This window comes from Zingiber officinale, chromosome 9B, assembly GCF_018446385.1.
Source record: "Zingiber officinale cultivar Zhangliang chromosome 9B, Zo_v1.1, whole genome shotgun sequence".
Classification (NCBI taxonomy): Eukaryota; Viridiplantae; Streptophyta; class Magnoliopsida; order Zingiberales; family Zingiberaceae; genus Zingiber; species Zingiber officinale.
The window spans coordinates 83508756-83524896 of NC_056003.1; the positions used below are offsets into that span (position 1 = coordinate 83508756).

At 42.6% G+C, this 16141-nt stretch overlaps 1 protein-coding gene across 1 annotated transcript; it reads left to right on the top strand.

Moving 5' to 3' along the window:
* The first annotated feature begins 9965 nt into the window (after positions 1-9965).
* LOC122024586 (rust resistance kinase Lr10-like) lies at positions 9966-12457 on the top strand. Its single transcript, XM_042583239.1, has 3 exons — positions 9966-10710; positions 10906-11075; positions 11169-12457. Exons 1-3 carry the CDS (start codon positions 10007-10009, stop codon positions 12296-12298), a joined length of 2004 nt encoding a protein of 667 aa, XP_042439173.1. The 5' UTR covers positions 9966-10006; the 3' UTR covers positions 12299-12457.
* Positions 12458-16141: the final 3684 nt, after the last annotated feature.

Here is a 16141-nt window from a genome sequence, read left to right on the forward strand (position 1 = left end):
GATCACTTGGCCCATTTTGATAACGCGGTCACACTTCATCAGTACATCGACGGGGTGAAGTGTTGGGTCTTCCTCACTACCCTTTCCGGGTCAGCGCAGCGCTGGTTCAGATGAATGCTGATCTACTTGATTCATAGCTTCAAAGACTTCTAAGCGACATTCTTGCACCACTTCGCCAGCAGCCGCTGTTACTAGAAGACGAGCGTTAAACTATTTTCCTTGAAGCAAGGGGTCCAAGGAGTCATTGAAAGCCTACATCAAATGCTTCAACTATGTGACCATGGATATTCCATCGGTATCCTCGGAGATATTGGTGAATGCCTTCGCTCAGGGGCTCACCGAAGGGGAGTTCTTTCACTCTCTCATTCGGAGGCCGCCGAAGGACTTCGACTACCTGCTCAGGAGGGCCACAGAATACATAAACGTGGAAGAGGCCCAAGGGGCGAGAAGGAAGGGGCGCCCGCCGAGCCCACATCAACGCCCGAGCGGCGACCACCGAGCAACCATCAACCACCCAAGCGGCCCTGAGCAAGAGGAGCGCATCAACACCAGGAGCCTCGAACACATGCCATGCAGGATGTGGCAGTCGGTCGTCCAAAAGCGACGAAGGGAGAGTTATGGATGTCAATGTTGTGCTCGTTCCACTAGTTGGCGACACACAACACACGTGATTGCTATAACCTGACGCTAATTTCTAGCAGATCGGCTCTGCGGGGATATCACCATCGATCACCATCTCCTGATCGATGCCATAGATGTCGATCAGTCGACCGAATGGATGCAGAAAGAACGACGGTCGAACCATGCCATCATCAACCCCAAAGAAGAAACAACACAAGTCCCGCCCAAGCTTCTGTTGAACGGAACCAACCCTCGACCTGAGAGGAAGAAAACAAGAGTAGTGCCGCTCGAGGGGAAATCTGAATGATTGTCGGTGGATCAACTGGCGGTGATTCCAACCGAGAAAGGAAGTCGAATATGCGGCGACTATAAATACATGCTGTTGGATGTGGCAAGGAGAAGGCCGATGAGCTTGAGATCAGCTTCGACCCCCAAGACTTAGAGGGAGTGGAGATTCCTCACGATGACGCCTTGATCATTCAAACGGTAATCGCCAACTATACCATTCACTGAACTTTTGTTGATACAGGTAGCTCGATGAATATAATATTCAAGAAGACGTTTGATCAGTTGTAAATTGACCGAAGCGAGTTACAACCAATGACAAACTCGCTCTATGGGTTCACATGCAATGAAGTATTGTCGATCGACCAGACTCGACTGACCATATCGCTCGGAGAGGAGCTTCTCTAGAGGACAAGGATTGCAAACTTCATTGCGGTGGACGCGCTGTCCGTCTACAATGTTATATTAGGCTGACCGACCCTTAACGAGTTCCGAGTGGTGGTGTCTACTTTCTGCCAGAAAATCAAGTTTTCTGTGAACAATGAGGTGGACAAAATTAAAGGCGACCAATTGGCCGCTCAGTGATGCCACATTAAGATGGTCAAGTCCGAAGCAAGAGCTGCGCGGAAGGCCTCGCGCTTGGAAGTGAACACCATCAGGGAAGAACCTCCCGCGCTGGTCTATGAGGAAAAGGAGGAAGTCCAGATTCATCCTAGCTGATTGGAGGGTACCACTTTCATCGCGGTCGACCTGGCAATGGAGAAGAAGGCAGAATTGATCACCTGCCTTGGGCTAAATCACGATGTGTTCGCCTAGTCAACCTACGAGCTCCGGGGCATCTCACCAATTGTAACTCAGCACGAGCTTCACGTCCGAACGAATACTCGGCCTATGAAATAGAGGAAGAGGGACTTCAGTGTAGAGCAGAACTAGATCATCCTGGCAGAGATAGAAAAACTGTTGAAAGCCAGTCACATCCGTGAGGTTCAGTTTCCAAGATGGCTCGCCAACATTGTGCTGGTCTCTAAATTAGGCAACAAATGGCGAGTCCGCATCGACTTTATGATTTGAACAAGGCTTCATGAAGGACTTCTATCCCCTACTAGGATAGACCAGATGGTGGACTCCACGGTGGGTTGCGAGCTTATTTGCATGCTCGACGCATATCAAGGTTACCACCAAGTGCAGCTTGCTCGGGAGAATCAAAAGAATGTCAGCTTCATTACTGCCAACGAAACTTATTGTTACAATGTCATGCCGTTCAGATTGAAGAATGTAGGTACCACCTACCAGAGACTGATGAACAAGGTATATGTTAATGACATATTAATAAAATTCCTCCAAACTGCTGACCTTTGTGTAGACATCGAAGAAACTTGCCGAACCCTGAGGGCATATGAAATAAAGCTGAACTCAAATAAGTTTATATTTGAAGCAAAGAGTGGCCGCTTCCTCTAATACATCGTCACCGAACGGGGAATCGAGGCGAATCCAAGCAAGGTCAAGGTATTACAAGACATGCCTCCGCCCTACAACTTGAAGAAGGCTCAACGGCTGACCGGACGGATTACTACACTATCAAGATTCATCTCTAAATAGTCCGACCGGAGTCATCCTTTTTTCAAGATCTTGCGCCAAGCGACTAAGTTCCAGTGGGACGAGGAGTGCGACAAGACACTGGAAGAGCTTAAGAAATACCTGACATCCTTGCTTGTATTGGCCAAGCTTATCGTTGGCGAGCCGCTATGAATTTACTTGTCATCCACCGAGTATTCTGTTGGCTCGGTGTTGGTAAAGTAAAATGGCCATGAGCAACAACCTATATATTTCTTGAGTCATATATTAAAAGATGCAAAGTTCCACTATATAGTCTCGAAAAATTAGCTTTCGCGCTAGTACTCGTCGCTCGGAGACTCCATCCGTACTTCCTATCACATCCGATCGTCGTGATGACCAACAGCGCCTTGGGAAGAGTCCTCCTTAACCCAGAACCATCTGGACGGCTGATCAAATGGACAACTGAACTGAGTGACTTTAACATACAATATCAGCCCAGGACAGCGATCAAGGCTCATGCCTTAGCTGATTTTGTTACTGAGGTCAAGAACGTCAAGCCGGACGTAACTTGGAAAATATATGTAGACGGATGGTCAACTTAGCAAGGTAGCGGGATCGATATTCTCTTGATTTTGTCATGGGAGGACATAGTGCAATTATCCATGCGGCTAGACTATCGAGCCACAAATAATGAAACCGAGTACGAGGACCCTAATAGCCGGCTTGCAGGTGGCTCAATATGTTGAAGTTACAAAAGCCCTCATCCACTCAGATTCTCAGCTGGTCGCGCAGTAGTTATTGGGGATGTTTGAAATAAGCAGCTCCCGATTCACGCTATATGCAGAAGCTTTCGAGAAGTTGAGGGCAAACTTCCAAGAAGTTATTATACAGAAAATTCCTTGATCAGACAATCAGGCCACGGATAAGTCGACTAAGTTTGCTAGTTTATTATCGCCAGTCATGATAAGCCAGCCGATCGAGCAGGTCTCACTGGTGGCCCACATCGATAGGATGGACGGAATAATCTTTCTGAGCAACTGGAGGACCTTATTGATAGAGTTCCTCCGATCGGGTAGCACTCCAGCCGATCAGGATGAAGCTCACTTCTTGAAAAAGAGGGTTGGACGGTTCACTCTGATTGGAGACCAACTATATAAAAGAGGTTTCTCAAGACTGTTGCTCAAGTGTGTCGGACTGAAGGATGTCGAATACATCCTTTAAGAAGTGCATCAGGGCTCTTGCGGAAGTCATCCGGGCGGCAGATCGCTGGCCCGAAAAATCCTAATGGCGGGATATTTTTGGCCCACACTACAAGATAATGCCGCTCGGACAATGACCACCTGCTTGTCGTGTCAAAAATACCATAACATCCAGCACTGACCGACCTAGGAGATGAAGACATCCGCGGTATCTTATCCGTTCGACCAATGGGACATGAATATCATTGGACCATTTCCAATGGAAACCGATTAGTGTAAATTTTTACTTGTTGTAGTAGATTATTTCTCAAAGTGGGTGGAGGCCGAGCCGCTAGCCAAGATAACCGAACATATGGTCATCAAGTTCACATGGCAGAATATCCTATGCCAGTTTAGCATCCCTCGCCGGCCCGTCTAGGATAACGGGAGGTAGTTCGCTGATAGAGACTCAAGGAGTGGTGCGAGAGCTACGACATTATGCAGACTTTCACCTCAGTAGCCTACCCTCAAAGCAACGGCCAGATGGAAGTCACCAACCGAGAAATCTTTAGGGGATTACGGGCTCGGTTCGACCATGCTGGAGGCAGCTGGGTCAATGAGCTCCCAAGCGTCTTGTGGACCCATCGCACCACACCAACAAAGGCAACTGACGTCACACCGTTTCATCTAGTGTACAGAGGAGAAGCAGTAGTTCCAGTAGAGGTCAAAGTAGAGTCCGATCGAGTGCAACTCTACGATGAGGAGAATGCCGAGCGAAGACTCATGGAGCTCAACTTGTTGGATGAAGCATAGGATAAGGCCTCTGTCTGGCTGATGGTATATAGGCAGCGAATGAGGCAAAACGACAATCGAAGGGTGATCCCAAGGTCATTATAGGTCGACGACCTAGTGTGGAAATGAATAAAGTCGGTCAGCGACGTCACCAAGCTGGAGGCTCCTTGGGGAGGATCTTTCAAAGTCATTCAGAAGCTCCGCTCGAGAGTCTTCTACCTATAGGACAAAGATGGGAGAAAGCTCGAGCGACCCTGGAGCACGAACCATCTCCAGTCCTATAGGGTCGGGTGAGAGGTGAGTGGTTAAATCCAGATGTACTTGTATAAGTGTGTCTTGTGAATGCAGGAAGATAATGAATAAAAATCCCAAGTGTTATAGACTCTTGTGCCTATCAGCCAAGTTAAAAGTTGAGTGGCAACTATAAACCTTTGTCTACGTCAACAGTCGAGTGATGACTATAAACTTGTCTACGTTAACAACCAAATGGTGACTATAAACCCTTGTCTACGTCAACAGTCGAGCGGCGACTATAAACCTTTATCTACGTCAAAATTCGAGCAGAGACTATAAACCCTTGTTTACATCAACAGTCGAGTGACAACTATAAACTCTTGTCTACGTCAATAGTTAAGCAGCAACTATAAACCCTTATCTTCGTCAACAGTCGAGCGACGATTAGAAATCCTTATCTTCGTTAAAAGTCGAGCAGCAACTATAAACCTAAGTTTTTGTATAAACAGCCGAACGACGACTATAAACTCAAATCTTTGACGAATAATAGCTGAGCGACGCCTCTGAAACTAAGTCGGTGATGAATAAGGTTGAGTTTCTTCCTAAAGTCATAAAGTAAAGTGAACAGGTCGAGTAGGGACCAAAGCAGGGACACATCACTATGATATAGTCGTTCGGCTTATTCTGGAATGAGCATGTAAAAGTCTCTGAGAGTAGCTACACTAACGATCAAGAAAGCAGACAATTATACTTAGAAAAATTTCATGAAACACTAAGTGGTACAAAGCCTTGCCGAAGCTGAACGGCGATGCATCGCTTAACAATGGTAAAATCTAACAATGTGAAGAAATATTGAATGATGATGCAGAAAGGAATGCTTGTAAAAATTAATAGAAGAAAGATGCGCCGAACGGACGATCATGCATTGACACCTAGAAGACTTTTACAAAACATTGGGAGACATTACAAAAAGAGGACTACGGAGCAGAGATGGGGGTCACTCGAGGTAATCCAGCACGTCATCTGGCAGTGACTCGATCAGCTTCTCCCGGTTGATCACCTTGTTGGTCAGTGCGGACAAAAGATAGTCACCGTCCTTTAGCTGGTCAAGATTCCCATCAATTCTAAAATTGAAGAGGCGGAGCGCTTGATCCATGAACCAATCGTTGAAGGCATCTGAGCGGAGATAATCCTGCTTGAGGACTTCAAACTGACCAGACTCTGCATCTTGATAAATTTGGAGGACCGACCAGGATGCCTCCAACTCGGCCTTCAACGATTCCAAGTCAACATCCTTGGCGACGAGCTGGACCTTCGTCGTAGCTTTCTCTACTGATTGACTCTCCCTCTCGGCACTCAGCACGGCTCAGCCTCCTTAAGATTTTGAGCCAAGACCCGAACCTCCTTATTCTTGATATCCATGTTCTCAATGGCTTGGAGCTTCTAGGCGTTGGCGGAATTGATCTTTGATTCAAAGGAGCTGGCCTTCTTATTGAGCCTTACCAGTTGCGAAGCCTACTCGGGGCTCTTGGCCTTCTCCGTTTGCAGCAGCTCAGAGCTCTTCTTTAGATTGACCTTCAGTTGGGCCACCTCAGCAGTCAGCTGCTCCGAGCGTGCCCGAGCAGCCTCTGATTGGCCGCTCGGAGCGCTAGCTATTGGACTTCATGCTCTAGAAATGCTAGCCGTTGGTACATAGCCAGACTCTCGACCCAATACTAAAGCAACAATAAAATTGTAAGTGTTGAATGGATAAAAGCAAGTAAATATAAAGGCAATATACATACCCCAGTGACCATCTGAGTATGGCTGTTCGTAAGATCCCCCGGTAAGATGACCGCCATGCGGGCCCTGACATCAACCCTTACTTGTATTAGCGGCCCTTGAATCCAAATCTGGTACTTGGGGGTATGAGACGCGACGTCATCTAGGCTACGCCATTCATCAGTGGACAAATGGATGATGACTGTTATTTGCCTCTGGCCGCTTGGACTAGAAGGCTCAGAAGTTGCTCTCCTCGTAGACTTGGACATCGGGGATGGCCGAATGATGGATATTTATGCGGCCGACAAGGATTGTGGTGGCATGAAGGCAATCAGCGGTGCATAGATGGTCCTCGACGGCAGCTCGAATAACGAAGGTGTCTGGTCAGAGGATAGTGAAATATGGAGCGATGCGACTCCCTGCTCAGGAAGAGCGAGCGTTGATGTCTCACCCTGCTCGAATGATGGACAAGAACCGGTGTGGGCAGGGGCTTGCAGGATGGAAGTGGATGAGCCAGAGGAAGCTTCCCCACGGTGTCTCTTGTGTCGTATCAAAGGTTCACCAGAGGTAGCAGACTCTGAGGCCACTACGATCGACAGCATGGAAGGCTGTTCGGGAGGCAGGTTAGCTGTGGCAGCCGCGACTCTACTAGCCGCTGTCTGACTTCCTCCACCCTCGCCGGCCGGCGCATGTGTCTCACTCGCCTTGTCGAGCGGATAACCAGAGTGGGTGACCGACGCTAGGCTGCGACTCTCTAACTCAGCCACAATCGCTGCATTGATCTTTGCATTCGTGAGCCTGCTTTTGCTAGCCAGACGCGCCCTCGGTATGATTCAAGCTGTAAAAAAGGAAGAGAAATCAGTTAGATTTAAAGATGAAGAAAAGAAAAAGCATACCTAGGCTGGACGGTAGCCATGTTCGGATTGGGCTCAGGCCGAACAGATACATGACACACTCCAATAGCAGTCGGTGAATGTGATCCTTCTTACCAGCTAAACTAGATGCTACTTGGAGATAATCAGATCGGCTTCGGTATCTCCCGAGCAATGGAGGCGTCATCACTTCCAACTACCAGCTGGTTGAAAAGTTGGGTTGCTTGGGAAACGAACAAAGAAATAGTATTTCCTCCAATGTTTATTGGAGGATGACATTTTGTCAAAAAAGACTGAGCCCACTCGGACTTAAAACAAGAAGGTCCCCAGCTCGAATAGTTTAGGGTAATAAAAATAATGAAAGACCCGAGGCATCAAGGGAATGTCGTGTAGGCGGAACAAAACTACTACCCCGCACAACAACCTAAAGGAGTTCGACACTAATTGACATAGGAAGATGTGGAAATATTTACAGACGACGGAAAAGAAGAGATGAAAGGGAAATCGAAGGTCCACACAAAACTGATCCTTAAAGAAGGTCAAGAAGTCAGCTGACAGTTCGTATGACCTGTCGTAAATAGAGGGAATGCCAATTTGATAATTAGATGGAAAATGGTATGTGGATTTATGTCGGTCTATCTCCTCTCGTTAAACCTAGACTCGGTTGAAGTGTACCAGAGCTCGGGACGGGCACAGACGATTGTTGAAAATCGGCCATCGAAAATAAAGAAATCGAGAAAAAGTAACCCATGGATTCAACGAAGGAAAGAGAGAAGAACTTTATTGAGAAATGTCGCCGGAGAAGAAGAGGAGAAGAAACGTTGCAGAGATTGCTCGAAGACGAAAGCGCTAGGCAAAGTGAAGATGACGGCGAGCAGATGAAGGTTTATAAACCTCGTGGCCGATCGCTTAGAGCCGTCCGATTGAGGGTTGCAAAAAACAAGGATGAAATCTAACCGTATAATTTGAAAAGACGTCTATCACATCAGCAGTGGCTATCCACCTGTCATGTTAAACGTGCGACGACATAAGATATGACACATGACAGTCGGCTACGGGAGAGCATTAATGAGACTTAATTAAAAGATATGTTCGTGTGCTCAGCCATAATGATTGAGGATTTACACAATTTTCTAGAAATTTAAATGACGTCAGCCACTATGAAAGGATGCTCATTCGAGACTCGTCACTGCGTGCGTATGACTGGAGCATTAGTCCGATCGGGCGGCAACAAACTATCGAGACTCGTCACCGTGTGGAAAAGCAGCCAAGTCCAATCGAGCGAAGGAGTACTTAGGCGAGCGGCTATTCCGCTTGGTCGAGCATATGGATCACTGAATATCCTTTTGGAAGATAGTACCGTTGACACGAGACATGATGAACATGCGGATCATATGACGGAAGCTTCTACTATCTTATCAGGGATATGAATGCTCTGTTAAGGTATGGTGTTAGAAGCATTTTCCTGACATATCCTTTCATAGGACAAATGGGAGAACGTGTCCACGACTAATTAGAAAATGTGCCCACGTCTCTAGAAGTGTGCACGTCGCCCACCATGACACTATATAAAGGGGATCCATACATCAGCGGAGGTACGTACTATTCACTATTCACTCCTATGTCTACTGTTGCTCCATCTTTTCCTCTTTCCGGTGACTGACTTGAGCGTCAAAGGGTCAACGCTATAGACCTCTTCCCTGACTCAACACTGACATTTTTTTATTATAAAATGGAATAGAGTCTACTTCTAGTCAACAAAATAGTAACATTTCCAGCTTATCATCTTTATGATTTTCAGATAAGATCAAATCAAGATGATTATGTTAAGATAACATATATTATAATTTATCGGTTGTATTTTATTTTACCGTGGGACGATAATACTAAATAGGGTTGTAAATGAACCAACTGTTCGTGAACAAGTTTAGCGTTCGGCTTGGTAAGAGATTGTTTATGTTTGTTCAATATACATAAGATTAATTAAACAAACAAGCTTGAACAGATCGTTAAGCTAAACAAACAAGCTTGAACACATGTGTTCAGTTCATTAACATTCGTGAACAACGTTCGTGAATAATATTCGTGAACAACATTTGTAAACAACGTTCATGAACAATGTTCATGAACTATATTCATTAATAAAATTCTTTTCAATATGTTAAATAAATAATAAAATAAAATAAAATAAAATAAATAAATTTAAATTATCAGGTTCAATAACCAATCAAACAATTAAAAGTTTCAAACAATCAAACAATCTTGAATTGAGAGTTTGAAAACATTTAAACAAATCAAGCTCGAACCAAGTTCAAGCCAAGCTTGAATTGAGAACTTAATAATATTTAAACGAACCAAGCTCAAGCTAAGTTTCAAACAAACTTAAGCTCATAAAACATAAATCAAATTAATCTTGAATACTTATTTTAAAAATTTAATTTATTTTAAATTAAATTTAATTATCTTATCAAATAAATTTGAACACTTTAAAATTCGACTCAACTTGAATTATTCATCACCCTAATATTAAATAGGGAGGTAAGTAACAATCACACGTACTCCTTAAAATTTTGTCCTCCCTCGCCTGCCAACATTGACAAACTCAACATCGCGCGTCAAATCAATTTCCAATTATTGTAGTCTCCCTTGAGATAGATCCAACAAGATTACTATCTTCCTATCCATTGTCTAGAAGAGCCTCTTTCCATGGCCATGGCCTTCAAAGCATCATCGCGCAGCTTCTCCGCTCTGCTTCTGCCGCTACTCCTCCTCCTCTCCCTGGCTGCTGTCACAACTACGGGGCAGCAGCAGCAGAGCCTAGAAGCTTGTCCTCCCTTCTCTTGCGGTCTGTTCCACAACATCAGCCACCCATTTCGTCGAACAACTGATCCGCCTCGGTGCGGGGATCGGAGGTACGAGCTCACCTGCGACGACAATCAGTCCACCATCTCTATCGGCTCCACCCACTACTTGATCACTCAGCTATGGTACGAAAGCCGCTGGATCCGGTTGGTGGATCCGAACTTTGCAGGTGGAAGCTGTGGCCTCCCTTCCCAATCTTTGACGCCTTCCGATGATTATTCCAGCTTCGGCGTATTTTCTCCCGCGGGAGATGTTTGGGCAAGTTTCATGAACTGCACGAGAAGAATCGAGGGCCTGGCTTCGTATCGACCTGTTCCTTGCTTGAGCAACAGCAACACTTTTGTCTACGTCGTCGTTGCCGATGACGGAAATAGATTGTCATACCTTTATCCATCATGTCATTTTCTGTCGATGATTCCAGCGATAGATGCCGAGTCCTCAACGAGGGATGCATTCCGCATTCTACATAAGGGATTTGATTTGCGATTCTATGAAGCGTCGAATGATTGGAAAAGAATAATCCGCCAATGTGCGATTGAATCCAAAAGGTAATTGAATGCCTTGTCATGCCGTTCTTTCCAAGTTGCTAATCACCCAATGACTGATAAAGCCATTCATTCGTTCACACTTTGCTTTTCTCTTTTTGGTTGTTTTTCCCCTTTACTGACTAGATGATGTGCAAAAAAATAGTTTTCAAATTGCATGCAGCTATCTGACTGCTTTATTAAACTGATCTCATGCAGCTTGTTCTTTGATCTACTAAGAGGCAAGCACATGCTCTCCCAAGTTTACTTCCTCCCCTATAGTGAGATACACTTTGCATTTTGCATAGGAGACCACTACCAAAGGGCTTTCATTACTCAAATCACAATTGCAGTGGTGGTATTCATCCAGATTGTGCAGCTCTTAGCAGGTACACATTGATGTTCTTCTTGTTAAGCCTCCCTCCAATCCGATCCGATCCTTGTATTTGAAAGTTACACTTGTTTTTCTTTTCTTTATGCAGTTTTCTTGATACTGGGCCGATTAGTCATAGCGCCCATGATAGTTTGGTTCTTGCTTGGTTACAAACTATGGAACAGGGGAGTCGCAGTTGACCTTATAGAGAAGTTTCTTCGGCGCCAGCAAACACTGATGCCAACAAGATACGCCTACTCTGAACTCATAGCAATCACAAGGCATTTTAGAGAGAAGCTCGGCCAAGGTGGCTTCGGCTCAGTCTTCAAAGGAGAACTTCTAGGGGATCGTTTTGTTGCAGTTAAGATGTTAAGCAACTCCAAATGCAATGGCGATGACTTCATCAATGAAGTTTCGACATTAGGTAGGATTCATCATGTGAATGTCGTGCGGTTAGTTGGATATTGCTCAGATGGATCAAAGAGAGCTTTGATTTATGAGTATATGCCTAATGGCTCACTTGACAAGTACATTTTTGCTCCCAATGGAACTAATGGTCACTTTTTCACCTCAGAAAAACTCATTCAAATAGCAATTGGTATTGCACGGGGCATCGATTACTTACATCAAGGATGTGATATGCAGATTCTACACTTTGACATCAAGCCTCATAATATACTTATAGATCATAATTTCACTCCGAAGATCTCTGACTTTGGACTTGCAAAATTATATCCAAAAATCAATGCTCTAGTATCAGTTAGTGCTGCAAGGGGAACAATAGGCTATATTGCTCCGGAGTTGATATCTAGAAGCTTTGGAAAAATCTCTTTCAAATCAGATGTTTATAGTTTCGGAATGCTACTAATGGAAATGGCAGGAAGGCGAAGAAATGTGGATCCTCACGCAGGGAATTCAAGTCGAGTTTACTATCCATCATGGATATACGATAAGTTGACTCAACCAGATGAGGTTGAAGTTGTCAACAAGTTTGAGATACAAGACTTGGAGAAGAAATTGGCAATAGTTGGATTGTGGTGTATTCAATTGAGGCCTTCTGATAGGCCAACTATGTCTAGAGTGATTGAGATGTTAGAAGTTGATGATGTTGATTGCCTTCCAATTCCACCTAAGCCCTTCCTTTCATCAGGGAATTCATCTACGGATCGATCTTCAATACTAACAAAACATAGCTTTGATTCAATTTCTATTGAGTTATCATCTGTGGTTTCAGAGTGAACAACTAGTCATTCTATGGATATGTTATTATTGTTATTTCTAGGTATTGATGTATATGTGAATTCTTAGATTTATTGCTTATAGGATGAGTTAGAAGTAGGAAGGGTAACCATGTATTGATGAATGGAATGTATTTATGAATCTAAAGACTTTCTAAAATTGATGACACTTCAAATGAAGAAGAACCACTAGTATACTATCCATCACTTTTTTTATAAGTAAATTGTGTTAAGAACTTAGTAAAATGTACAATCTAGGAGTTCAAATATCTAAACACATGCATTTGAATCTCTATGAATATCTAAACACATGCATTTGAATCTCTAAAATGTACAATCTAGGAGTTCAAATATCTAAACACATGCATTTGAATCTCTAAATCCATCACTTTTTTTATAAGTAAATTGTGTTAAGAACTTAGTAAAATGTACAATCTAGGAGTTCAAATATCTAAACACATGCATTTGAATCTCTATGAATATCTTGTCAAGATTCAACACCTCTCTATCAAAATTATAATGATTCTTAGATTTCCAATGAGATATTTCATTACACAACATGGTAAAAAATTTTATTTTTTGCAATACACTCCGAGTCTGTAATCTCGCTTAATTTTGAAGACTCGTAACATCCATCTCACAGTGTTCATATCCTATCCGATCCTACTAACTGAGCAATTGAAGAAGGGGTGTTTTTGAGTCTCATTATTTCCTTGACATAGAGGGCGTGCCTTACCTGACACATAAGGAAGTCTATCCTTAATATGCAAACGTTTGTGAGCTAGTAGCCATATCACACAAAGTTATGCTTGGAGCATAATGCTCGACTTCTAAACCATTATAGTCCAAATTGATAGTTGATTCCTCAGTCAAAAGAAGTCATGCATTTGCAGTTAACTCAATCATAAGTGTTAGGGTTCTTCAACAAGATTGATAATTAAAAAAAAAAAACATGAAAACAAAATTAATGAATGGTATCCCAAATTCTCTTTCTTCCTTACTTTCTTGCTTGAAGTGCCTGGCACGACACGCAATCAACGTTGACTAAAGTCGTTGCCAACTACAAGACAACGTTGACTGACAATGAAACGTGATAGCCTGCAGATCAATTTCCAATTGTTGTAGATTTCCTTGAGATATATGAAGAAGGCATCTGTCAACAACAGCATCTGGACGGTCTCCACGGTGACACTTATTGTATAAAAGGAAGATAACTTATAGGAGATTTTATCTCATGATGATAAAAAAAATGAATATATTCGTCCTTAATATCCTCGTCAATTTATCTCAAAATCAATATAAAAGAGATAAATCATGGATGATTACTAATCTTTGAAATAATGACTAGCACATAAAAAAAATATTTACCTCAATTTTATCAAAATTTGAACTCCAGACCTCATGATGATATCACTTTATATCCTAGTCATTAGACCGTTTCTATAATTACAGGAGGAGTTGAGATAGAGACAGAATTTAAAATTATCTAGTACTGATAAAAGCCGTTAATTTAGGTTGGATATGTCAGGTTGATGTGTTTTACCTAACAATTTAAATACGTTAGATTAAAATTTTATCAAATTAAGTCCATCATACCCTGACCCACCTAGGCTCACAATTCGCATGGGTTGGCTCGCCATGAGATTGAGTTGACTTGTAGATTGAGAAATACATATAAATCAAGTTTTATATTAATTTATTATTTTTTTACTATAATTTTTAAATAAAATAGTACTTTTTAATAAGTACTCGATTATTTTCATTTATATTTAAATTACATATTTCTGGATATAATTGAAAATATTTTATTTTCCAAGTAAAATGTTAAAGATATGAATCTTTTTTTATTTTATTTTTAATATTTTTGATGTGTTCATGGGTTGATCCACCTAATCCATAAACTGTTTTGGATTGAGTTGTGTTGGAGATTTCTCAATCCGCCAAAATGATTGATCAACCTACTCCGCCCTATCAAATGATTGGTCCATCATGAGCCGATCACCCCATCACAAATTGACCTATGTGACAACTCGGCTGATATTATAATTAATATCATAAATTAATTAATTAATTTAAAAATATAAACAAAATTAAAATTTACGTGAATATTAATTTTCTCAAAATATATAACAAAGGTATTTATTATTTAATACATTTAAAATTATTAAACATAGATACTATTGAAATTGCGCTATTCGAATAAAATTTTATTGAACTAATGATTACAATCAAACTCATGAATTATTATTTCGTTATCCAATTTTTAAACTAATTTCTAACTCATTAACTATTTTTTCGTTATCAATTTTTCCAACTAATTTTCTGTCAACATAAATAACCATAGAATCGGTTAAAAAATATTTCTTCATCTTATTACGAAGAATTATTTTAATAAATTTCATAGTTAAAAATATTCATTATGATACGACGATAGAGATAGACTCCCCAAGAATGAGTCAAGATGGGGAAGGTCAGCTAACGTGGAGGTTAAAACGATCAAAGGCACAGGACTACAGATCATGTGAGGTTGGCCAAACGAGCCTTCAAGGCCGGTCGGATGTGACCGTCCGAACAACCATCATTCGAAAACTTACGGCTAGGGTTAAGAGATAAATACTAAATTTCCCAACCCATCATCCCGGCCGATCAGACAACATGTCCAGTCGATAAAAAAGGCAACCCTCTGACAACAAGAAGCTGAGTGAAGGACAAACCGAGAGCTTTGTTCAGTACAACAAAGCTGGTTGCCTCTCGGCCATGTAGAACCCGGTTGGCGTATAGTAGGACCCACAGATACATATCACTGTACTCTTTTGGAAGTTTATGCCACCGTTAACAAAGAATATCCAATAGAGATTTGCGTGCTCATTTAAGGAAAGATGTCAAAGATATTTTTTGATTAATCTTTTCCTAGGATGCTTTGGAAAACATACATATGCTTTGGGATGCATACACAGAAGCTATAGTGACACTATAAAAAGGGGTTTTCATCTATAGGCAGAGGTATGCGATACTTTATTATTCTATATGCTCTAGGCCACTGTTCATTTTTCTACTATTTTTCTCCACTAAACCGCGGACTGACTTGAGTGTCAGAGGGCCAATACCAGAGACCCCTTCTCAGCTCGGCACTAACACTCCTGTTTTTGCAGGATAGTGCGGAGTCTTCACCCAGTCAACCACATAGCCATGTTCCCATCCTACCATTTACTCAACTTTCGGACAAGATCATATTTGGAACCGTCTATGAGAACTTCGCCTGATCTAGAACATGAAGATGGAAGACATTGGATGACTCACCATCGTGATGCTAATCGAAGAAGAGCTGGAGATATCAATGCCCGAGCTGCAACGATGGTGCAGCAACAATAGGAGACTGCAATTGACTGCTAAGCACCAAACGACTTGGCTGTATTGGTGATAGGCTAGCGAGCTGACCAAAGAACCCAAGTGGAAGACCCTATGGGTCGTAAGGTGAACCACCAGCGAGCACTGAATGAGTCGATCCCTTACCACAGGGGCGTCTAAAGAGCAAGGACGAACCCAGTGGACGGAAGGATCATCTTTTGAGAACGTGCCCCTCTGGGATATGCGGAAAGGCAAAGCATCCCGACTCGACGACTCTCCCGAGTGAATCAACAAACAGTTCTGTCAAGAAATCCTCGACGATCAGTTGTCACCTCACTATAGACCTTTGACGATTGGAGAGTATACAAGGTCAATTGATCTCGAGGACTATCTTATTAAATTTGACAACATGGCCATGCTCCACCAGTATACCGACAAAGTCAAGTGCTGAGTATTTCTCACCACGCTCTCCAAATCGGCACAAAGGTGGTTCAAA